Source organism: Triturus cristatus, chromosome 3_2 (genome assembly GCF_964204655.1).
Source record: "Triturus cristatus chromosome 3_2, aTriCri1.1, whole genome shotgun sequence".
NCBI lineage: Eukaryota > Metazoa > Chordata > Amphibia > Caudata > Salamandridae > Triturus > Triturus cristatus.
In genome coordinates this window covers 1,130,712,190-1,130,738,165 of record NC_140584.1, presented here as the reverse complement: position 1 = coordinate 1,130,738,165, position 25,976 = coordinate 1,130,712,190, and the positions used below count along the sequence as shown (strand labels likewise).

Genomic DNA, 25,976 nt, shown 5'->3' with positions numbered 1-25,976 from the left:
TTTGGACTTTTGCCGCTTGTGGTTTTATGGCCTTTGAAGGGAGTGTAAGCTAGGATTGACCCGTGTTAGAAGCTTGAACCTTTTGCTGCTCATGGTGTTTACGGCCTGCGAAGGGAGTGGAAACTAGGATTGACTCGTTTCAGTAAACAATACCCGCCAGGATCAGAACACGTAATAGAGATCTCTCTGGGGTCCGGAGAGGTATCCTGCCTTATGGTGCACTTAAATCCGCTTACCAAGAGGCCCTACTGGCCTGGAGCACACCCGATAATCATTATTTGGTTGATTTAAAGTTGGTTGCCTTACCCTCGTCCTGAGGAGGCCCGGAAGAAATTGGGGGCCGAAACGCGTCCGCGTCAACAGTTTTGACAGGAGGAGTCCGTTTTGAACACAAACATTATTATTGTATTTGGTGAAGGCACACTAAATAGATGAATGTAGAGCTGTTAAAACCTTGTGTGCATAGAGGACTACATCGCAGTGTATTGCCCAGATTAAATGTGTGAACAGTGACTGTGAGAAGTTGGCCTGATGTATGATGTCACTAGTTCTAGTGTACACCTTATATCAGTCCAAACAACCCTTATGGTGATTGGTTGTAAAGTCAACCTTATAGACCAGCTATCCTAGTGGTAGCATGGACAAGAGCAGTCTTAGGCTAAACTCTGAATGGCATGTGAAGCCAGCTGTTATACCATTTGTAACCCCTTGAATACCAAATGAAAGGACACCACAACAGATATATATATAAAATAAAGTGTATTTATTCTAGTCAAACAGTCAGCACTCTTTATGAGATTCGAGGTAAGTACAACACAGTCTTATTCAAGCATACATTAAGTCACACAGGTAAGTAATACAGTTAGGCCCTAGGGGCCACGCAAACCATATACTAAGTAAGTGGTATAACGACCACTGTCACGGAAATAGGATAGGCCTAGGCCTAGGGAATCGCTGGGGCTACACTACACTACCAAAGGTTAGGAAGTGGGAGGCCCACGGGATTCAGGTGCAGAGTGGAAACACTCACGCGTAATGCGTATAATCGATAGAAATAGTACAGTTTAGAATTAATAAGATTTAGGACACTTCTGGAGTACCTAGGAAGTCTAGACTGGAAAACTAGACACTAGGATAGTCAATACCCTGATGAGCACCGGAGTACCCAAGTTACCTAGCCCACGGGCTGCGGGTGCATAGGTGTGAAGTTGCGTCGGGTTTCGTCGTCGACTCCTATGGATGCCTGAAGGAAAGATGCTGACAGGCAGTCAGTGAAGAGTGTCCGGTGGATCCCAAGGCTAGGATCAAGTAGGAAGGATACCTGCAAGCAGAAGGGACAGAGTCTGGGTCACTAGCCAGTGACCACGTGGAACCAGGAAGGAACCAGGCGATGTCGGGAGATTGCAGGTGAAGAGGTGAAGCTTGTCGCAGCAGCCACGGGTACCAGGAGACGTCTAGGACGACCAGGACCAGGAGGCGAGCTGTCCCACGAAGGCTCTTGCTGTCGGCGGCGTCGAAGTCGAACTAGGACTCACCAAGCCTTGGCAAGCGGAACCCACGAAGAATGGAGGGCTTGCTTCTGGTGCAGACCAGGAAGGTCTGGGGTGCGTCTCTTTTTCAGAAGAGCAGGAGCCAGTCTGGAGGAGCCAAACCAGCAGTGGAAAGTTAAAGGTGTGTCGTCGCAAAGGTTACTAGACAACGGGCCAGTGACCGGACAGACGCGGCAAGCAGGAAAATGCAGAAGGGCCCCACGCAGGACTCGTGGAGTGTGGGGGGCTGATCTTCGGTGCAGATGGTGCTTGGGGTTGGGGCTTCTCAATCCCCGGTGCACAACTTCGAGGGTGCCTCAGAAGCTGCGCTGGAAGATACTCGCCACTTTTCCCAGGTAGCCGGTCCCACGTCTCTCGTCGCCTCCACGGATCTCAGCTCGGCTGTGGATGTGGATCAGGGTCAGAGAAGTCTGGAAGTCAAGGCTCTGGTCGGGCTCTGCAGTCGGTCCCTCGTAGAACTTCAGCAAAGCAAAGGGTAATTCTCTTGATGGTGCCTGTTTGCACAGAGTGACCACTCCTTGGCCACAAGGGAGATTCTTCAGTCTTCTTCTTTCGTCGAATGTCGAAGGTCCAGAGTTTCTGTTCAAGTTGCAGGTTCAGGATAATCTAATCTCCTGGGGCCCAGCTACCCCACTTATACTAATCTGGGGGGCTGAGTTGCTTGCTAGGTCACGCCTTATGGGTGGGACCTGGGAGGGAGGTGGTTACACCCCCTTCCCTTTGTCCAGTTTCGCACCAGGACTGGGGCTGGAGTGCTCCAGCACCGGTTTGAACTGGACTATGCATGGGATACCTTGTGTGCCCCAGGCAGTGTCTCGTTTCTTTCATCCCTCCCTGCCCCAATACACTAAGGCCTGTCTGGGGTGGTGCTCGCACCTCCCAAGGCAGGAAACCTATTGTCCAAGCCTCCCGTGCCGGGATCACTCCCAGCAGCAGGAGGTCAGACTTGTGTCGTGGCAGCAGCATCCGTTTTGTGATGCTGGGGCTCTGGTTAACTTTAACCGGGTAAGTAGGTTTCAACATGTCTTCTCCCTCTAGAAGGGAGGGATAATATCCTCATCCCCAGAAATGGGATGGGGGTATTATTCCAAAGTGTTAGACACCTTACACAACATGTTTTGATAAAGCCAAACCATAGTTACCATAACCGTTTAAGATTATAAGGCACTCTAAGAGTATATGGTAGGCTATATCATAGAACAGCTATAAGGACATGGTTCCGAAAGCTGCAGACAGGCTCAGTTCATGCTAGAGCACCATCTCACATGTTACCAAGCACTCTGCCTCCAGGATTGTTAAGGGCTGCCATAGGAGTGGCTGATAGGTACACATGTGTCTATATATAAGGTAGGTATTGGAATACTACACCTAAGCAAGGAGTGATTACACGACCTTGCCCCAGGTGAGTGATCAGCCAGTTGTGTCATAATGGAAGGCCAGGCCAGGGTGGCACAATACATGCTGCAGCCCCTGGTAGGCCTAGGGTACACCTATGCCCTGGGTACCTAAGGTACACTGTACAGGGGCCAATAAGGTGATCCTATCCAATTGGGTTATGCACCTAAAGTACATAGTATTAATTTAGAGAGAGAACAGCAGGGCTGTGGGTCTGATTAGCAGGCCCACAGCCACATCTAAGTCAAAAACCAGTAAAGCAAAAGCAAACAGTGGGGGTGAACATAGAAAGCAGACCCTACTCTCCTACAGTGACTACCAGAAAAAGTTTGGGTAACGGTACCTCAGATGAACGGTAACACAGGTTTGGTAACTTGAGTTTTTTTTGTACAAGTGTTTGTGTTGCAATTGTCTATGTATATGTATTTGTATGTCAAAAACAATCAAAAATAATGATTTTTCACAGATTGTCTCCGTGGTATGTGTATTGGATGAATGAGTTCTTCATATACTGTAATAGGACTTTGAACTATTGACAGGAAAATCTGAGTCCCCTTTGAATAAGTAACAAGAGATATTAGTTCCTCCATGCCCTTTTTCTGTATTGTATATATCTGGCTAATAAGCCTTGGGGGTTAGCAATGCCCCATTGGTTAGCGGATTGAGCAGCTACTCTTACCTGATGCAACTATTAATTTAGACTCCTTGTCTGGAGGAGGTGCATCTGCTGAAGTCAGTGAATTTGCTCTTTTGTGAGCTTTAGATCCTACTAAAGAATCTAAAGGTAATTGTCCCTTAATAAAAATGGGATCAGACGTTAGAGGATTCTATTTTTTGTCAACCCTAGGTGTTAATATACGGGCACGTACAGGGTCTTCAAAAATGTCATCGGCATGCCTTTTAACATAGGCAAACTTTGACTTGTTCTAAACGTAGAACCTAATGTCTCAAACAAAAGTCTTCTTCTAAAGTCTTTGTATAATGTAATCCCATGGTAAGAAACTGCCCTGGAAATCAACTCCTGATATGCTACGTTGTCATCGGGAGGTGATGGTTTTGCAGGATATAAATCAGGGCCGAAATCAATTGGTGGATTGATATTATAAGTCATCCGATGGGTCTGTTGGTAGTGGACTATTGTCATTATCATCATTCCCTACATCAGGCTGTGTGTGTGGAGAACCTTGAGGTGTAATGTTTAAAGGGTATTAGCCTGGCAATGGTAGTAGTGGTGAAGATGGTGGAGGCGATTGAGGATTAGGGTTGATAGGACTTGTAGCCATGTCCTCCTCCTTATTTAGAGGAATTTTGTAGCTGGTGTCCTCTGAGATAATCTTTCTTTTGGAATGTGTAACACCTCTAGCCAATATATGTCCACCATCTGGATTAATATACATTTTCTTTTGCTTAGGGTCCAGTGTCTCCTTCATAATGTCAAAGCTAAGTTCCAGAGGTTTTTGAAGGGTAGCTTTTAATTTTGGTGCCAAAGGTTTCGGTGCCAAACCGGACATGTCCTTTTTGTCTTTTGGAGCTGAAGATTTTGGAACCGATGATGTCTTTTCTCAACTCTGTCCCGAGCCGGAGGGCTTGACTGACTGGACTGTTTCCGTGCTGGAGTGTTGGAAACAGCGTCTCAGTGCCGACCACAGCCAGAAGGGAGTGGTGGTGCCGAAGCCTTTTGTTTCAAAGAGAGTTTAACGGGCATAGGGGCTATGTTACTCCTGGCACACTGTCCTGGTGTAATGTCTTCAAGCTCTAACTCGATTTCCAGCTCGGAGTCAGATTCTTTGATAGAGAAGGCCTCCTCCTCTTCTGCTAAGGAGGCCTCCATCTCTCCATGTTGGGTGTCTTCCCCAAAGATGTCCTGAGTGTGTTCAATGTTTTGTCTCTGCATGTCCCTTCGTCGAGCCAGACGATCCCACAAAGTCTTTTTTGATCGGAATGATCGACAAGCGGCGCAATCCTCTTCTCTGTGCTCTGGGCAGAGGAACAAATTGAAGACTGTATGCAGGTCGATGGGTACTTGGAGTGGCAACGGAGTGCGTTCCATTGGCAGAAAACTGGCTAATACGTAACGGAGTGAAAGTCAACCGACGTGGCTAGGCCTAAAGGCCACCCACTATGTCTTCTCGATCGCAGATGGAGTTTTCTCATCTATCTGATACAAGAGAATAGTGAAACACGTACAAGAACAATACTGACGAGGGTACAGTGGATTGCGCACTGAGGGGAATCCAAAGGGCGGTTTTGAACCGGAGCACAGCAATTTACGTCCGAACCCGATGGCGTAAAGAAAACAATCTAACAATGGAGTCGATGCCCATGCGCAATTTCACCAAAAGGAGAAGTCACCTTACCTCGTGACTGTAAAAGACTTCTTCGAAGAAAAACAACTTGCAAACATCCGGATCCAAAACTAGATGACAGGAGTATTGAAAGCATGTGTATCTAAAGAACACATGCCTCAAACATTCACTGTCTACAGATAGGAACACTGAGAACATCCACTATCTCTCTTAGTTCTGTTAGCTTTCCTGATGCTGATCTTGGCGGATGCGGTTTCAACACTTTTTCCAAAACTCTAAGATTTCTCTCAATTACAACTTTGATCTGATCTATTGCATGCACAACTTATCACCCTCTTATAAACATGCATCTTTATGACTAAATCTTATAAGTGGGACTCGACCAGTTGCCCCCCACCTAACTCACAACGATGCAGGCAGACTTGCACATACAGTTTACGTTTAGTGATTAAGAGTCATTCACGGTCTCTCAAACAGAGGAATAAATCTTACAACATCCCTGTTCAAGTCACCCAGTACAGCAGTAAGAAGGGGAAGCGTATTTCCTGAATAATAAATTGTGTTAAAGTGAAAGTCCAATTGATTTAGCAATGCACAATGCGTGTGTGCTCCGAAGTTATGGCAAGTCCAATGGAAGTCAGTACACTCTTGGATTTAAGGCATAGAACGCCAAAAGCAAAGAACATCACACGTGCACATATAGCTAAATTCTATCTTACCTAAGTGCAACCTTCAGAGACTTTGCTCCATGGTACTTGGAATTGATGGTGAGGGCATTTTCTAAAAAGCGCAGGGATAAATCATACTCCATAACTCCATGAAGAACCAATCCAATGTTGCTCTAGAGGAGAGAACAGTATACAGTCAAAATCAAGAAATATAGAAGCAAACATAGGGGATTCACAGGTTTCTTTTTTAGGGCTAAAGAAACTCATTTATTTTCATTGAAAGTTTTTTTTATTACTAAGTGATTAACACACAAGTTGCAAAATAACCAGTTTAGTCACAACCAAATACACAAGGAAATTGTTGGGTAACATCAGGCAGCAAATAACTTGCTAGAGGCAAATACAATTGCAAAACATTATGTCTTAATAAAGATATTACTCCAATCTAGGTTAGTACTAGTGCAGCGAGTACACTGCAAAAGATGAAACTGTAATCACAAAGCAGCAGGGAAAGATGCAAGTACTCACCCATGTGTATACCCTCTCACAATAAACATCATCCATTTAACATTAGTAAGCAAAATATGAAAATATTTTGCAAAAAAGTGATGGAAATGTATAGTGAATATTCTATAATGGTCAGATGCAAGATAACGAGTATATTAGTTTTAGTACAGTAGAAATTGATAATTGCTTGGGGAGTTAAATGGTATTGCTTTAATATCTTTGGATCTGCAAGTCACAAGTATAAATTCCAAAGCCTCCAAACTACATACCATTAACGAGGGCAATAGGAATATATCTTGTGTATAAGTCTGGAATTAACACCCATATGACCAGAAGTACAATGATATTTACATTGTCATACATCTGAGGAGCGATCACTTTCTCAATACTCATTTTAAAGGCTACCAGGGGCACAGAGTGCATGGACTCTTCAAGTACAGTTGACAAAAGAAAGAGCACTTTTCAACTTGAAGTTTAGATAAGAAATCATGGTCACTGTCCAAGCACTGAACATCACACCTGTGATAATTATAAAAAATATATGTCAACTGCCCCAACCTGATCTCATTAAAATTCAAACATATTGCTATTATTTCACAGGAAACTATTTTATTAAAATCAGTAAAATATTAGCAAATTACCCCTCCCGCTTTTAGAACTCAGAATTACTTTAAAGAGACTCTAAACCTTGACCGTGATGCTGACACCAACAGTGACCCTGAATTGGACCTTGAATCGAACAGCGCTAACCTCGACTGTGATGCTACTCTTAATCAAGACTGTGACGCTGCCCTTAATCAAAGCAGTGACTCTCTTCACTACATACATGCCAATCCTATCTCAAGTCCTAATTTAAGGTTGTTTTATTTTATTGCATTTTCCGAACATTTTTCAATAAGTTATGAAAGCCGCCCTGCGTTAAGAGAAAATGAAATTGTTGGGAGACCTGAATCTTCATTTTGACGAAATGATGAATACTAGAGTGCAGGAGATCTGTCAGGAACTGGGTGCCCTCCAGATGACTCTAAAATCAGTACTCCCTACTCGTCTACTAGGCCACCTATTGGACCCAATTTTTGCCAGTTCGGGGGCATTAGAAACTGAACCCCCGATCGCAGTCCCTTGGACTGATCACTATATGGTTCCCTTCAGCACCTTGCTGCCACCGACACATGTACCCAAGATGTCTGGCACCGGGGAAGCGCACAGAAGGTGGGCTAGATTCTCACAAGCTAGCTTCAATCTGGCCCTCCAACAGGGTGTGCCAAGTGGTGATAATGATATTGACTCTGCCTGTAGCGCTCTTGACAAACGTATTATGAAGGCATTAGATAGTAATGCTCCATGGTCCTCGAGGGCGCCTGAAAGACAATTAAAAACAGCACCATGGTTTAACAGTGAGCTCAGGATAGCTAAATCCGCCTGTAAACGCCTTGAAAGAGCATGAAGAAGAGACTTTGCAGATCATAAGAGAACTGAATACAAACTCAGTCTCAAACACTATCACTCCCTCATTAGGAAAGTTAGGGCCACTTACTATAGTGATAGGATAGGGACAGCTGAAAACTCCTCGAAGGAACTCTTCACTATTTTTAAAGAGATCTCATCACTAGCAAGAACCACAGCTCCTAACATCAGCTCGGTGGATTCATGCAATTTGGTGGCAGACTTCTTTGCAGAGAAGGTAGGTAAGATCTACTCCACCTTCCCAGAGGTAGCACGTAAGGGGTGCCCGGGTAGTGATGAGACACCAGACTTAGCAGAGGCGGAATATCTCTGTGGATTCAGTGTTCCACCATGTGATAATCTCACAGATATAGCCTTAAGCATCAAGTCGGGCTCACCTAGAGACCCCACTACTCCTAAGGTGTTAAGAGGGAGCCTAGAGGTATTGGAGCCCTACATCAGACACCTTCTTGAACTCTTTCACCTCAGGGGCAGTCCCAAAAAGGTGGAAGGCGGAGATTGTCCTCCCCTTAAAAAAGAAGCAGAATGTTAGCATGAGTCAGCTGGAGAATTTGCGCCCAATTTCCCTTCTGCCCTACTTTGCCAAAATAGCAGTGAACGTGGTCAACGCTCAGCTGACAGCTCATATTAATAAACATAGCTTATTTCACTCCACTCAATCAGGTTTTCGTGCAACCTATTCTACTGAATCAGCACTGCTATCTACAGAAATCATTCGTAAACACGTGGATGAGGGACAGACGGTGGCTTTAGTCCTTTTGGACCTCAGTGCTGCTTTTGACACTGTAGCCCACCCCACCTTATTGCAGCGCCTCAGGAAAGGAGATTTGGCGGGACGAGCCCTGTAATGGTTGAGGTCCTTTTTACACTAACGCTGTTTTCAGGTATCTCAGGGTCCTTATTATTCCAGGAGTATTAGGCTGGCCCAAGGGATCCCGCAGGGCTCTATACTTCGCCCCATCCTCTTTAATCTCTACATTACCCCCTGGCAGAGATTACTGAAAAATGTGGCATTAGTGTTCTGTCATACGCTGATGACACACAACTAGTGGTGTCCCTAACACAAGCTCACAATGCGGCAGCCATCAATTTCTCAACCTGCCTACAAGAACTGACGTCTTGGATGGCTAATAATTGCTTGAAGCTTAATGGCAACAAAACAGAAGTGTTGGTGATAGGCAAAGTCCCCTCGATTTGGTTCTTATCTTGGTGGCCTCAGACACTGGGACAGACCCCACCCCCCTGAAAACAGGTTAAGAACCTAGGGATGTGGCTGGATACTAAACTATCCTTTGAGTGTCACACGAGGCTGGTGGCGGGGAAATGTTTTGGGGTAATGCGTGGACTACGGAAGACACTTGATGTACTTCCTATTACAGCCAGAAAAACCATGGTCCACGCTTTGGTGATGTCACATTTGGACTACGGGAATGCTCTCTATCTGGGGGCAAGTAGCAACTGTATACGAAGACTCCAATGCATTCAGAATGCAGCGGCTCGTCTCGTTGTAATGCTACCTAGGAGAGCTCCTTCTATTCAGGCCCTAGCCTCCCTACACTGGCTTCCGGTGAGGAAACGAATCCTCTTTAAAGCTCTGGGTGTCAGCCACCGCATCCTTCCGAGGAAAGGGCCCATCTATCTGCATGACCTACTCACCCCCTACGTTCCGACCCGTCAGCTGAGATCTAGTGGGATGAGGCAGGTAAGTGTTCCAGCCATCAGACGAGTAAGAATGGGTGGCCGTTCCTTCCGCTTCTTGGCGGCCAAACATTGGAATAAACTTGCCCCAGGTCTCCGATTGGAGGCCTCTGAGACAATCTTTCGGAAAAAACTCAAGCCTTAGCTGTTTCCGCCTTCAGGCCTTCAAGCCTAATTTGACTTCTGTATCCTATTGATTAATAAGTTGCCATTTAACAGTATCTTGGCTCTGCCTTACTTAGGGTCTCTGGTTTCTTTTGCCGCAGCACGGGGATACACTAGCTAGTGTAGCCTTGCGCTTTATAAACTTGATTATTATTAGTTGTCGCTTAGATTAATTGAGAGAGAAGACAGGAAAGTAAGTAACTCCAGCATAAACCTTCTATACTTAATTGGCTCTTAAAAATGAAAGACTAGATAGGAGGTATGGTGGAGAGAAACTCATGACAAAGGAATTACATTTTACTTACCAATAGGTAAACATTTTCTGCATTAGTAGGTTTAATATATTCACATTCCTGATTTCACACAATTAAAGGTGGTAACCCCTTATCGACTCCGTGACGAATGGAACATCTATGTTTCATGCCCCCTAGGCTCAGAGCTCTCCACCTGTCCGAATGATGGCCCTCCCAGACACCGATGGGTCCCTGGATGTAAGTGGGTTGCAGGGTAGAGGGTACTCTTCACCCATCTCCCTATCTGAGCCCTCCCGCACCTACAGGCCCGACTGTTTCTTTAAATGCTCATTAGTGCTGCACATCCCCTCTTTTTCATTGGTTTGGATCTGATTTCCTCACTCTTCTGGTTGGATCAATTGGCCACTTGGTGCTGCATGAAGTTAACGTATGTCTGAGACCTATCTATGAATTGCTACTACTGATGCCGTTGAAGTATCGATCTATTCCAAGTTACTGGAATTGTAATATTTATTGAAAATAAACAGACTAAGTAAAAAACACAAAAACTGGTAAATTGTAAAAGGTCTAACCCTGGAAAATAAAGTCTAAAGCAAATTACGGCAGATCACGAAAAATTTTCATACTCTTAGTATGTTATACACATGGAAAAAGGCAACATAAGTGGCTCTGTTATCACTATACAAATATCAAGAACAACCACCTTTTATCTATGCTGTCACCTGGTGTCAGCTCTGGGCACAGAAAAGATTTTAGATTCCAGTTTAAAACATGGGAAACTATGCGACATGAAGAAGCTGCAGAAAATATCCACAAACGCATTCCATTCTATCAAAGTCACTTTGCACTTCTAAAGGTCACATTTTTTTGCAGAAACTGGAATTCTGGCCCTATTAAGATTTAGAGATGTTACACTGCGCGTTTGTTAATTATTCTGTGGCCTTCAACATAGTAAAAGGATCTTTCTTTTGGCATGAATTTCTGTGAATGGTTGTATTGGGGACTAAGTCCTCATGAGTGAGATATACAGTAAGTCTGGAAGCACATGTCAGACTGTCTCGAAAACGGAATGGATGAAGCCATGAATGAAGTATGAATCAGTGGTTTAAAAAAGGAACATATACTGGCAGCGCTATTATTTGTTCTCTACATATGTGACCTAAGACAAGTGCTGTGGATTGGACAACATTGTAGTCGCATTTCTAGGGCATATATTACTAAGCATATGAGCTAGTAATCATACATCAATTAAGCTGCAAGGACAGTTTTAAGGAATTGTACCAGCATGCAGCATGTTACTTTCTGACAGGTAGGCATAAAGATTTCCATGGTCTATTGGGTAGTCCAAAAATCGACGAACCCACAGAATATAGGTATTTAGGTATGCTTTTTAATGAATAAATAACTTGGTCTTCCCATATTGAATCACTAAAGGCAAAAACACCATCGTCTAATGGTGACCTACGAAAATGTAAATGTGATTATGGCTGGCTCTCACTCCATCCAATAATGAAGCATTATTTCCGCCCAAAGTCCTATATGGAGTTGAAGTGCTGGTCCTAGGTAATATTTTAGATTGAGATAAGGTAGAAGGCTGTTGCTTAAAAAAATCTGCTCTCGCTCCCCATTTTCACAATGGCATCGGCCATTAGGGTGAAGGTTGAGGTCCAATCCTGGTCTAGAACTACAGTCATACAAACATTAAGGTTCTGGAGCACATTGATAACATCTGAACAACCCAAGCTAGCCATACTGCGCAAGGATGAGATTTTTTTAAGTAATCTTCTTGGGCCTATAAGATAAAGGAACAGTTGCAGGTGATGGCAGATGTATTGAGGATCGGTAATTATAAAGGTAGCACATCCACTAACCTACTCTATGAAAGAATTATCAATGTTGGGTTGGTTAGACTCAAGAGACAGGGATCTCCGATACTTAGGAGCCAAGTTCTCAGTGTACAACAATGATTGGTCTTCTTTATTCCCTTAAATTAAGACCAGTTAAGGGGGGTAAAGAAGATCATCACAATATCCATGCCTTAGAACTCAAGAATAAAGGTATCTATTGACTATCCTAGAGGTACTTTTAAAACCACACCCTGAGCACTCCTTCCTCACTCATAAAAAAACAAAACAAGCTCCGCTGTCATTCAGGCGTCGCAGCACAGCTGGGTTGCATTCGGCAGCCCGGCTGGGAACCCGATGATGAAGCATGCCACTGGTTGGTGGGTGAGGGCTCTTCTTAAAAAAACAAAAAACAATGTTTCTTCCCCCCAATCCAGTGTATGACACTGCGTCATCCTAGCTTTTGGATCCCCTATCGCGTCTGTCCACTTTGTTGTTTACTGATTGAATCAGGGGAGAAGAACGTTTCCTTTGTTTTCCTCGCTCTCTCTTTGTTGTTATTGCTCATTCTATATAGCCAAACAGGCCTGTGATATAATATATGTTATACTCCAAGTATACCTTATTCAAGCTTCTAAAACTTAGCAAGCACCTCCGTAAGAAGAAATGGTCCACATGCAACAGCCTACCCCCATTTGGAATGATGCATACACAGTCAAAGTTGATATTTTCATAGTGATTTTCACCAAATCAGATGTTGTGATGAACGTTTAACATTTCCAAAGCTTCAGCAAATAGTGTTCCTGAATGAATATTTGAAGGACTAGTTAGCTTAAATGACCAGGAGAAAGGGTTATACATGATCCACCTCTTGGCGAGGACTAAGACTGAGCTGTCAGGCATTATTTCAGTAAACCATCTTAAAACGTATGTTCAAAGCTACTGAAAAATACTCTACATGAATCTGCAAAAGTAACAGACTCTGAAGCCTCTCCCTCGTGTGAACATAAATAATTTAATAAACTCACACATGATAATTGACTGGTCTATCTGGAGTTCATTGCGGATAATAAGAACAAGAGAATGCATATGCGATTCAGAGTCTTTCAGTGTATCGAGGCTTGGGTGGATATAAACACTAAAATTGGCATCTATGTTTATTTCAATAACTAGATAAACAGAATGCCCATATTTTAGAAACATTAATGAAGGATTTCTTCTCCCACATTAGCTGTCAAAAACTATTAGTTGTAATTTATCAGAGTAGTGTGAGAATTACAGAATGTTTCTTGAAATCTCGCTAGTATCAGGCTATCGGACATTGCTGGTAAGAATTGTAAGCCTGTGTAATGTATGAGTGAATTAATAAGAATGTTTTTGAAAGGTTACATTTAAACCAGCCATAAGCGATTAATGACTAAATACTAAAACATTTAATGTAAAATTAAAAATATTTAATTTGTTCCACTCTTAGCATGCCAAAGGCAAAACCCAAGAAGCACTTACATCCAGGAGTGCCATCTCGGGATGGTCCTCTCCAAAGACCAGCAGCATGAGGTAGCGAGCTCGGTAAAGCAGGTTCAGTGCTGTAGAGAGCTGACTGTTGGCAAAGCTGTACAAAGCAAGATGCATCTGAAAAACAAAATCAGTAAATACACAATAAAGCTTATTATGTACATTTAACCCAAAGGAGCAGCTTCTATAATAATAATTGAGAAAAACGGGTTTGATTTAGAGCAAGTCATGCTTGTCAGACCATGTTAAGACAGAAATAGAGCAGGCAGGGGCTCCTTACTGGGCTACAACTGTGTGGGTTGGGTTCCTGTACCCCTGGGGTACATTCTACTACAGCCCTGCAAACTTAAATACTACACAATTAGATTAAAGTACAATCCTGGGCACTTATTTATTATACTCTCTATGGTGCCCTTCTCCCACCTCTACAATGTCACCTAATGTGTATGATGACTTACTTTCCCGTAATTCAATCTTAGGCACGATTAGGCATTGGTGCAAGTCTACTAAGCTTTTGCCAAATCAGCAACCTGTAGAGCAGCTCTAATAGTTCTTAAACCCAAAGAGTTATAACTGGCAAAGGTAACTTCTTACGGCAGAATTACCTTTGTGGGTTCATGACATATGCCTTCAGTCCTTTAAGGTCAGTCCTCTCATTATTTGCTCAAAGGAGACACGACCTGCCTGGTGCTGGATGGTATGTTGTTTGGGCTTGCATAATTGGCACTGCATAGCTCAACCGGCCTCGCTCCTCACTCTGACTGCAGAAGGGTTCAGTGCTGCCAGTCAGGATTAAGAGGTGCAAGTCTTCGTTGGTTGCTGCCTCACTTGAGTGGGCGGTTTTCCCACTTCAAAAAAGCACACTGATCCTCGGAGGAGAGCTCCATATGGTGGCAGCACCAGTCCTTTTCGGAATGCTGTAAAGGAGCTGGGTGGCACCCTGTTGTTTGGCTTAAAGTTTCCTAATGCAGTTTGCCACATGACACATGCTTTTGTAGACCGGACAACCCCTCATGACTCTGGTCAGTATCATTGGTGCTCCCACGTGGCAGCAGGCTTCTTCTAGGTGCTCCACATTCTGGAACAAGGCTGGGCTTCTCCACCTAGACAATTTCTCTTCTCTTTGAGCAGGAAGATTTCTAGGTTCTAAGTAGACCCACAGCGTTTCTTGCAAGTTATGCAGACTTCAGGTGATGTCCCCTCACCTCTGGAAGAGAGGGTGTCATGCAGACTCCAACCCTGGTATCACTGCTGCTTTTCCTCTACTTTGCAGAGCACTCCCTTCCTTGAGGGGAACTGGAACAAGTAAGGTAGCTTGGATCCCACTTTTACCTTCATTCCCAAATCTGGGGATGGGGATTCTATAACTGGTGATCGGTGGTCCTCTTTCTGGTGTAGTGCAGGCACAGCCTTTGTGCAAGGCCATGGCCGCCAAAACAGGTAATGATAATGATGGCTCCAAGCAGGAGCATCCAAAACATAGGCACAATGAAGTCTGAAGTCTCTGCACCCGTCATCAGCCTTTCTGGAGTAACAATCAAAAAAGCAGGCTCTACCTAAGAAGTTCCTCACCTTTGACAACCCCTAAAATCCAGCACACAGTGCTCATGACGGACTAATCAGCAATCCCTTGCTAGTTAGGTCCTCACAGTTGTTAAGGTAGCCCTGTCTCCATCCTCCTTAGTGTGTAGGAGTCACAGCCACAGGAATCCAGGCAATACACTTCTACTGCAGGGGAAAATAATACCCACCCTCCCATATTGTGTCATGCAAAACCAGAGACCATCCAGTATGGATTCCACTGGTCCCAGCAAACATACATTGTGTGCCCCACATGCAAAATATACTCACAGACTCAAGACGCACACAGAATGACAGTGCAAAATTCTGGTTGTCAAAATGAAGACGAAATTTTACCTAAGTGGGGCCAAACTCCTCTCTGACACAGACAAAAGGGCTAATTATGACTATTTTTTTTTTTTAAGTAGTCGCTACCACCACTGCTTCGTAACAACAACCCAGGAACCAGACAGTAACCTTGTATCGACAAAATAAGGCATGCTCGCAGTTGGGTCAGTCAGGGCAGGAGTGCACACCTATATACCATGCACAAGGCTCAATGTTAAAGTTCACACTGGGGTGCAGTCAAAAAATGTATCCATGACCAGCAAAATATAAAATCAGCCTTTCTCAGTTGTTTTTTTAGGAGATCCGACATTAACATTCTATTCTGTGTTGAAAGAATGTGATGAGTCGATGCAGAATATCAATGCTGGAAGAAGGAAAATGTTTCCCCCTAAGCAGTAACTCTGACAACCGTAGTCAATGTGTCGCTTTTTGGTTATTAAATCTGACATACTGGAAGCCGCACTGGTGAGAGAATGCATAGCGCAGGTTTCCTGCACGTTGTGCCCTCCTCCCCCATGCAATCATCATATCCTTTACACAGCAGTTGTGATTTCTAGTCAGGTAACAAAACATATATAGACATTTATAAAGGAACCAAGGACTAATGGTTACTCCAAACAAAAGTAATATGATCATTTTTAAGTCTTCGCCTCTTCAAACTCTTGGCCAGATTACAAAGCAGAGAACAATGAGAGGACAGAGACAAATCTTAGATCAAATCTAAGAGAAATAGTTTACAAAGTACTGCCTTGTCAAATTATGTTTATAGACAGCTGTGTTAAAATGAATGTGGGAAGGCCCACATAGTGTTCAACACACCTGGACACTGAGAAAGGCAGGATCACATCTGGAATCTTATCAGTGGTAGAAATTCAGCCATGGAACTGCTTTAACAGGAATGTGCCTGGGATCAGCAGAGTGCCCCTGGATCAGGGCCAGCAGTATCACACATTGGGATGTAGTGTGCCAGCTAAAACCCAATTGTGAGTGCACCGAGGGACTAGTAGAGGTGGGAACGTATATAGAGGTTGACAGAGTTAGGAGCTTGCACAAGGCTAACAGTATAGTACCTGGGATGGACAGTGGCAGTGATTTAACCTGAATCTGATGCAAGTGAGACTAGAGGCCAGTGTGAATGAGAGCAAAGATTGGATCGAGCAGGGGCCAGAATGCAACTGTAATGGGTGAGGGTGCGCTCTTGTGCTAGCAAGGGTAGGAGTGCGCTGCTGTTGGTGGTTGCCTACGGACACCTACAGTGTAGCACATGAGGCCAGACGGACTGAAGTCTGTGATCGGCAAGGGACTAGTCACTGCTAGTAGGAGGGGGACAAAGACAGTGGATGAATTACTTTGATTGCAATGATGGCTGAGAGGAGTGGTAATAAAGATTCATGAGATGTATGAGGGCCAATGAGCAACTTTGGCACTTGATTCACAAAGGATGTGTTGTGCAGACATTTTCCCAAAAAGATATGTACAGCAACACCACAGAACATTCACAGGAAACTGAACCAACCACTCCCATTGAAAATCCCAGATAAAACGATAGTACGAATCAATCTGGTTATCTGGCAAAGATTACGTTTTATAAAAAATCAAAGGAAATATGGTAGATTGTAATAAAATAAGGTACTGTGCACTCACATATTCCTGGACTGTGCTGGGATGTTCAATTCCTAGCACCCTTTCACTCATTAACACTGCTTTCTGCTGGTTACTCAGGGCCTGCAAAACAAAAGGGGAGAAGTTAGTGTGTATGAATCTGACAAGCATGTATTATGGCTCAAAGAAAATGTGACTCATGTTGCTCATTCAAAGTCCTCTGACCTATTGAAACCGGATATAAAGCTCTAAATATGCTATTTAAATGTTCTGTGTTGCAGACAACATATCAAAGAACAACCAACCTCTAGTATTAGTGAGTAGCAAAATGGGCATAATTCTTCCCACCCAAGGAAATACTATGGACCACCTCTTCGGAGCTCTAAATACTTTTACCACGGGAACTTCTCCAATGATCACAATGCATTATGACTTGAGCATGTGCGATTCTATAATTAGGAATTGTGCAGATGAACTACAAGAACCACAATGCATTTGGAAACCAAAAAGAGAGGAATTACTAATAAAGTTAAGGTACACACCTGATAGACTTTGATACTGGTTTGTTGGCGTACTGTGCGACACATTTTTGGACTAAACAGTAATACATCAGGTGTAAATTTATAATTTTGTATGACTCTACAAAGCTAAATCCATTATCACAGGTTCACAGCTAGGGATGCTCATACTAAGCGTACTGCAGGAAACTGGTCACGCTAAGACCAAATGACAAAAAACAGAGGTATTCTAGCAGCAAACATAGGGTGTGTCATACAGGTACAATTAACTAAATGAATTTTTGGAGGGTGGTTCTAGGAGCAGAGTCGGAGTTGGGAGACATTACTGCTCTTTTAAACGATCACAATAGTCATCTAAAAAATGTGAACTCTAAAAATAAATTACAGCTCCCAATTTGATAGCCCTGAAGAAATCTCAACTCCACTGCCCATGCCCATCTATTGCATCCAGACAATAATTTTGTAAAGGTACATAAATATCCTCCCATTTGTAACTTTTCATTTAGAGACAACCAATTTTATAGTAGGTAACACACTATGTGTATGTCATGGATTCTGTAGTATAGATGTTAGAAGGTTTGATTTGCCCTTATGCGATATATTTTTCATAGATGAATTGAAAGATGAAATAGGAATTAATTAACAAAATATATTGGGTTCACAGAAGAAGTGTTGCATTTACGATTGAGCGACAATCTACAATCTTATTTAAGAAGGTGGCTCACATACATTATGCATCATGATCATTGTTCATAAGTTCATATGGTACACTCAACTTAAGAAGTCCGGTTTGTCGGGTATCGCGCCCAAAACACCCCATTTACTCTGCCTCAGATGATAACCAATCATAGTGGAGAACAGCAGAAACCTAAAAGGAGGAATGTTAACAAAATGTATACTGCCAGGCCACAGGTCACTGCCAACAAATACTCTTGGACCACTGACATACATTTTTACTGTGTAGCTACAGCACCATACAGCCTATGTGCTTTGAAATTCCTCTTTTAATTAATATTAATTGAAGAAGATCCTATCATATATACTAGAAACCATAAGTAATTCAGAATGCGGTCTACAGAACAAGCCTAGCAACTACCAGAGGACTATCCCAGAACACTTGCATAAAGTAAAAACATGCTATGAGAACAACAGCATAGGCAACTTCTGCCTGCTACTTGTCTTCAGCAGTTGGCAATGTTGCTGAAACCACAGCCCTGATCAGCAGTAAGAGTTTGGCGAGCATAATGACTCCGCCTTCTGTGCCTTTCTTGCACTGACCACAGTTAAATGAGGTGCCGACAGAACCTACACTTCAAAGCTGTGAAAAAGTGCCTCTTTTGCATGGTTAGCCCCCCACTTTTTGCCTGGTTTTGATGTGGTTTCAGGTGTAATTCACAGAGTCCCTGGCAACCAGGTCATCTGTGCCAGTGCACTTTCCCTAAATACAACTCCCTAATCGGCACTTCAGCCCTCTGTAAGTCCCTAGTAAATGGTATTCTGAGTACCTAGGGCCTGGGATCCCCCTCACCGAGACCATGCCACTGCCTTTGCAGCCTGTATTTTATTTTAGAGGTTTAATATAGCGCTGGCTAGACCCAGAGGTATCAGAGCGCTTTACACGAGTATGAAGATAGTAACGGTAAAAAAAAAAAAATTCAATAGGATGGCAAAAACAATATATCAACAGCATGGAATACCAGCAGAAAACAAAAGAGAAACTGCATGAAATTATACATATCAAATAAACAGATAGACAGTACAATAGCTATATACATATATAACATGGAAATTGGAGATTAAGTGCAGGGCGCAGGTTAAGACCACCAATATTTATTGAGAAGGTGCATTTTGAGGTCTTTTTTAAAGCGGATATAGGAAGGGTTACATCGCAGGTCTTTGGGGAGGGCATTCCAGATGTTTGGGTCATTTCCGGAGAAGGAGCGGGATTGTGTGGATTTCTTTTTTAGCAGGGGTGGGACTAGGAGGAGAGTGTGCTGCCCTCTTTGCAGAGTTTATTGGTGAGGTAGGGCGGTGTATTTTGATAGAGGACTTTGTGTGTAATGCAAGCAGTTTTGTAGGCGGATCTGCCTTCGATGGGGAGCCATTTAAGAGATCTGAGGGCAGGGGAGATGTGGTCGATGAGCCTGGCTGCAAGGTTGAGCACAGATTTGAGTGGAGCTAGGTGGACCTTGGGGATTCCGGTGAGGATGGCGTTACCGTAATCAATTCACGAAACACCAAGTGACTTAACTACTAATTTAAAATCATCGGTTGGAATAAAGGGCTTCATTTTCTTGAGATGACGGAGAGTGAAGAGGACTCCTTTAGCCGAATTTTTGATGTGAACATTGAGAATTAGGTTAGTGAACAATTGAGGGCATTAAGGTCGGAGATCCAGGATTGAATGGGGAGAGGGTTATTTCAGTTTTTTTAGGGTTGAGTTTGAGATGATTTAATTGGAACCAGGATTGGATCTTGGTGAGGGTGGTGTTAAGGTGTATGATGTCCGCATGGGTTTGGATCTTGTAGTAGAGTTGGGTGTTATCGGCATAGAGGTGGTAGTTGATTCCTGCTTGTTTAAAGGTGAGGGGTACCATAAAGAGGTTAAAGAGAGAGGGAGAGAGAATAGATCCCTGGGGGACCGGAGTGGGGTTAGATAGACAGTCGTGAATTTTGATTTGCTGTGTTAGGTGTTTTAGATAGGAGACAAACCATTTGTGGGCAATACCATTGAGGCCATTGAGGCCAAATGATCTCTGAGCACATTAAGTAGGGCAGAGTGGTTGACTGTATAAAACGCTGCAGAGAAATCGAGAAAGATAAGAAGGCAGGTCTCGCCATTATCAAGGGAGTGGTGGATGTCATCGACAATATTAAGCATGGCAGTTTCGGTGCTGCAGCCTTTCCTGAAGCCTGATTGTAGGGGGTCGAGTAAGTTGAAATTTTGGATGTGTTTGTCTAATTGGAGCAGGACACATTTTTCAAGGGATTTTGAAAGAAGGGGGAGATTAGAGATGGGGCGGAGATTGTTTAGGTCATTGGGGTCGGCATTGGGGTTTTTAACTATGGTAGCGATTTGTCCAAGTTGAAGGGAGATGGGGGCACATCCCAAGACAAGGGATGTGTTGATGATTGTGGTCCAAGATGGGGTAATGATGTGCTTTAGGTCTTGGCCAAGGTTAGATGGTAGGGGGTCTTTCGTATGGGAAGACGGTTTAAGTTTAACAATGATGTTAAAGACTTCATGCTCAGTTACAGGGAGGAAGTTAAGCAAGGAGGCATAGTTCTTTAGTTGCGAGTTAGGGTGGTTGGTTTCAAGCGGTGTAGTTGAGGATAAGTGTGGGGAGTAGTTTAGGGGAGGTGTAGTAGTAGGTAAGTGTGGGGAGTAGTTGGGGTGAGGTGCAGTAGTGGGCAAGTGTGAGGAGGGATCAGGGGGTGAGGGGAATGTGGTATGAGCTTTGGAGATGATGTCAGGTGTATGTAGGGAGTTGGTTGGGATCTGTGTTAAACAAAAGGATTGATCTATTTTGGTAATTTTTCAGAGAAGAAGTGGGCAATTTCTTCACATGTAGCGGTCGAGGCCATCGGATTTGAAGGTGCGGAGGATGTTTGGTTACGAACGATGTTGAACAGTCCCCTGGGTCTATTTTTGGACCGATCGAGTTGTGTACGGAAGAAGGATGCCTTTTCGTTAAAAATGTGTTTCTTGTATGTAGATCTAGCTGATCTGAGGAGTGCCAGATGTGAGGGAGAGGGATGGTGTTTCCGTGTTCTTTCCATCAGTGTTAGTGAGTTTCTTTCATTGTTGAGCTCTGAATTAAACCATGAATTGGAAGGGATATTTCTTTGGTTTTTAAGTTTAGGCTGGGCAAATTGGTCTAGGATATCAGTGACAGCTTTATTGAAGTGTTCAGTAAGCAGGTTTTGTGAGGGAGGAGTGAGGAGAAGTTGAGCTTGGAGTTTATAACACAATAAACCCTGAGGTCTAAAATCGCCGAAAAGGAAGAACGAAAAGGTGGTGTGAAGATGACAAACAGAAAAAGTCCCACTTCAAGTAATGAAAGGGCAATCCCTTTTAAGGACGTAATCCCTCACTCACCCTGGGTGACATGCTTCATCATATGGGATTCTCCTCCCAGAGAAAAATCCTAGTTTCTCTGGGGGCTACGACCCCCTCTATGAGAGGGAGGAGCTCAGGGATGTTTTGATTGTATACTAAAGGATAGACTAAATCCACATATGACGAGCTACGTATGAGTGAGGGGTGCAGTGCTGAGCAATTGATAGTGCAGTGAAGGTGTATTAAAACTAGTCACGGGACGGCAAGGAAGATTCTCTTGACACAACCGTGCCGAAGCTAGATTAAAAACGTGGACACCACTAGACCAATGTAAGCCATGGTGTGTGACAATGGAAAAAGGTCGACATGTTTCAGCCTAAACGCCTAAGTGGGCTCGGCTTTCATCAGGACCAAAAGCTACTGCAAGATAAAACAATGTGTGCTGACTGCACAGAAAAAGGATACTGTGAACACCCAATAGTTGCTAACTGGGTGTGTGTCACTTAGTCATCTCAGGCATCACCTAAATAAGGAAAACTCAGTTTAAAAACCAAGTTGGTTCACAATGCAAAGTTAAACAGACATCAAACGTGAAAAATAATAACTAATTGCATGAACCACTCACCCGTAAACACTGGGTGCAACTCTAACCTCCACCTGGCATCCGCTCAGGAAGTGGAACACCGCCCTGAAAAATAATGTAAGAAGCTCAGAAATTGATATCTACATCTCAGGAGCGAATGTTAAAAGGGGTGGACTAAAAAACTAGAAATGAGGGAGACCGGTATCTTCACTAATTTCACAAAGTATTATATGAATGAAGAACCCAAGACATGCCAGGTTCTCTGAAATGTATGCGCAATTGACAAGTGTCGCTGTGTTAAATGCTTAATTAGAACACATTCAAAACAAAAACAATAAATCTAAGTTCAAACAATGAATGAACTCGATGTGCAAGCACACAGGTGCATAGTGCATAATAACGAATGACCCCTCATACTTGAAGGGGCAAAAGCCGTCAGAGGGACGACTAAATATAAACCAACACAAGAACTGAATGTCAGTTGCAGTAAATGAGAAATAATAATAACGAAGAGCTAATCCAAACGCTTACCTATCCGTCGGGGTACCGCGGCTGATATGAGCCTGAAGCCGGAGGTCCCGCGGGATAGGCAAACGTGCAATATGAAGCGTCAATGTCTTCGATCAGGGACCAATAGAAAAGCTCGTCCTACAGCGGTGGGTTTACACACTTAAAACGCATGTCAAAGGATTGAATGACGACATTCCTTGGTTTCCTACATGCACAATAGAACGTTTTTGATTGGTTTTTTTGTATACAATGCATATTCTTGTTGGCGGTAAGGATCCTCGTTTTGGACGAGCGTCCGTGCGATAATTACAGAGCGAATGCTTTGAGTAATTGTATTTACCCCGTTTCCGCCGCATGAGCTGATGTTAAGCTCATCAGTATTAAGTTTTTTTAATTGTTACTTTCCTAATCGGAGCCAGCACTTTTATCGAAGGTCTCCCCGATTTAGGCATTATTTCCAGTCCAGTGCCTAGATATACACGGCCGGCACTGGTGTTTTGTATTTAAGTTTGGCCATTGCGTCAAGTCCCTTTAAGAGGAAACCATTCCTTTGGCTGTTTTTACCGTTGTCTAGACTACGAGCACAGCGCGGCATTACAGCGGTGATTGGTTTCTTCATTTTGCGCATTGTGTAGGACGAGCTTTTCTATTGGTCCCTGATCGAAGACATTGACGCTTCATATTGCACGTTTGCCTATCCCGCGGGACCTCCGGCTTCAGGCTCATATCAGCCGCGGTACCCCGACGGATAGGTAAGCGTTTGGATTAGCTCTTCGTTATTATTATTTCTCATTTACTGCAACTGACATTCAGTTCTTGTGTTGGTTTATATTTAGTCGTCCCTCTGACGGCTTTTGCCCCTTCAAGTATGAGGGGTCATTCGTTATTATGCACTATGCACCTGTGTGCTTGCACATCGAGTTCATTCATTGTTTGAACTTAGATTTATTGTTTTTGTTTTGAATGTGTTCTAATTAAGCATTTAACACAGCGACACTTGTCAATTGCGCATACATTTCAGAGAACCTGGCATGTCTTGGGTTCTTCATTCATATAATACTTTGTGAAATTAGTGAAGATACCGGTCTCCCTCATTTCTAGTTTTTTAGTCCACCCCTTTTAACATTCGCTCCTGAGATGTAGATATCAATTTCTGAGCTTCTTACATCATTTTTCAGGGCGGTGTTCCACTTCCTGAGCGGATGCCAGGTGGAGGTTAGAGTTGCACCCAGTGTTTACGGGTGAGTGGTTCATGCAATTAGTTATTATTTTTCAGGTTTGATGTCTGTTTAACTTTGCATTGTGAACCAACTTGGTTTTTAAACTGAGTTTTCTTTATTTAGGTGATGCCTGAGATGACTAAGTGACACACACCCAGTTAGCAACTATTGGGTGTTCACAGTATCCTTTTTCTGTGTAGTCAGCACACATTGTTTTATCTTGCAGTAGCTTTTGGTCCTGATGAAAGCCGAGCCCACTTAGGCGTTTAGGCTGAAACATGTCGACCTTTTTCCATTGTCACACACCATGGCTTACATTGGTCTAGTGGTGTCCACGTTTTTAATCTAGCTTCGGCACGGTTGTGTCAAGAGAATCTTCCTTGCCGTCCCGTGACTAGTTTTAATACACCTTCACTGCACTATCAATTGCTCAGCACTGCACCCCTCACTCATACGTAGCTCGTCATATGTGGATTTAGTCTATCCTTTAGTATACAATCAAAACATCCCTGAGCTCCTCCCTCTCATAGAGGGGGTCGTAGCCCCCAGAAAAACTAGGATTTTTCTCTGGGAGGAGAATCCCATATGATGAAGCATGTCACCCAGGGTGAGTGAGGGATTACGTCCTTAAAAGGGATTGCCCTTTCATTACTTGAAGTGGGACTTTTTCTGTTTGTCATCTTCACACCACCTTTTCGTTCTTCCTTTTCGGCGATTTTAGACCTCAGGGTTTATTGTGTTATAGATACTTTAATTGGGGATCTAACCCTGTGTGGTCTTAAAACTTGTTCCCTTTGACCCTCCGGTCTCTGAACCGTCTTTGTATGAGCTTGGAGTTTAGACTCAAGCACACCAGGGGGGATACGTTTTAGATTTCTGGTCCATTTCTTAGGTTTGTTGATTTTGGTGGGGGTGGGGGTGGTAACATGGTGAACAGTATGAGGTGGGGGTCAGACCAGTCGATGGGTAGGATATTGGTCAGGAAGGTCAAATCTTTATTGGTAATAATGGCATCCAGGATGGCTCCTTTGGTGTGGGTTGGGGACTGGCATAGTTGTTTGAGGTCATTAATCTCAAGCAGATTAGTGAGGAGGGTGATTGTGGGATCATCGGTAGCGTTTCAGTGGGTTGAGATCACCAAGAAAGAGATTATTTGAGTTGGATATTAAGGATTGTGTCATAAGGTCGGATAATTCATCAATGAAGGGATGAGGGTCTCCAGGAGGGTGATAGATGTTATGTAGACAAATTGGGTGGAAACCTTGTGCTTTTAGTTCGGCTTCCAGGTATTCGAAGGTGGGGTGACCAGAATTATTAACAAGGGATAGCTGAAGTTCATTTTTGAAGAATATGGCTAGACCTCCCCTTACTCGGTCGGGTCTGTCTTTTCTAAGGATAGAGTATATGGGGGAGAGTAGGTCAAGTATGCTCGTTAAAAGGTCATTGAGCCAGGTTTAGGTGAGGAACGCGATGTCAATGGATTCACTCAGGACAGTTTCAGAGATTTCAGTGGCATGCCAGATGGCAGATCGATAGTTCACAAGCATACAGGCGAGGGGTTTGGGGTTGCTTTAGGGGGAGTGGGCAGGGGTGGATAGCGGTGAGTTGAGGAGGCGGTCTGGGGGAGACGGGAGAGGAGGGAATACTGTTAGTCCCTAGAATTACAGGGGATGTTAGAGTAGATGAGTGGAGGATTGGTGACTGATGAACTAGGAAGGTAAGAGTTGCATAGGTCGGAAAGGTCAGACGGGGAGAGATGGCTCAAGGTGCGGCCAGGCCTATGCATACGGCAGCGGAGAGGGGTTGTTCTTCAATGATTGTGGTTAGTGGGGTTTTTTCGGCAGGAGTGGGGGGAATTTGCATGGTTGGGGAGGGTTCTGGAGCTGAGGTAAATAAAATCTTCTATGACTCGAGGGAGTTTGATCGTCAAATTAGAGAGATCGTGTTCTATGTTGCGTAGGCTCTGGGTTATTAGTGTGAGGGGGAACACTGTTGGGGAGTAGGAGGAAGATAGGGAATGGTCTGGGTTAGCGGCGGAGGGAGGACTGATGTGTGTAGGGTGTGAGAGGTCAGTGGAAGCAGAATTGGGAGTAAAAAGGCTGTTGGGCGTGAGGGGTGGCGTGATGAGGGACAGGAGATTTAGGACCTCCGGGGATGTGGTCAAAGAAGTTATAAGGGCGTGAAGAGTGTGGAGAGAGACAGTATT

The 25,976-nt window shown here is 43.7% G+C and overlaps 1 protein-coding gene across 4 annotated transcripts in view; it reads right to left on the bottom strand.

Annotated features, from left to right (window-relative positions):
• CLUH (CLUH binding protein of NUMT mRNA) overlaps window positions 1-25,976 on the bottom strand; it is a 398,416-nt gene that overhangs the window by 39,960 nt on the left and 332,480 nt on the right. For all 4 annotated transcript variants that reach the window (XM_085649931.1, XM_085649930.1, XM_085649928.1 and 1 more), the window contains exons 20-22: window positions 16,922-17,002; window positions 13,361-13,486; window positions 5,971-6,092 (exon numbers count right to left, since the gene is read on the bottom strand). In XM_085649931.1, coding sequence (XP_085506057.1) covers window positions 5,971-6,092; window positions 13,361-13,486; window positions 16,922-17,002 — 329 coding nt within the window. The remainder of the gene's footprint in view (window positions 1-5,970; window positions 6,093-13,360; window positions 13,487-16,921; window positions 17,003-25,976) is intronic.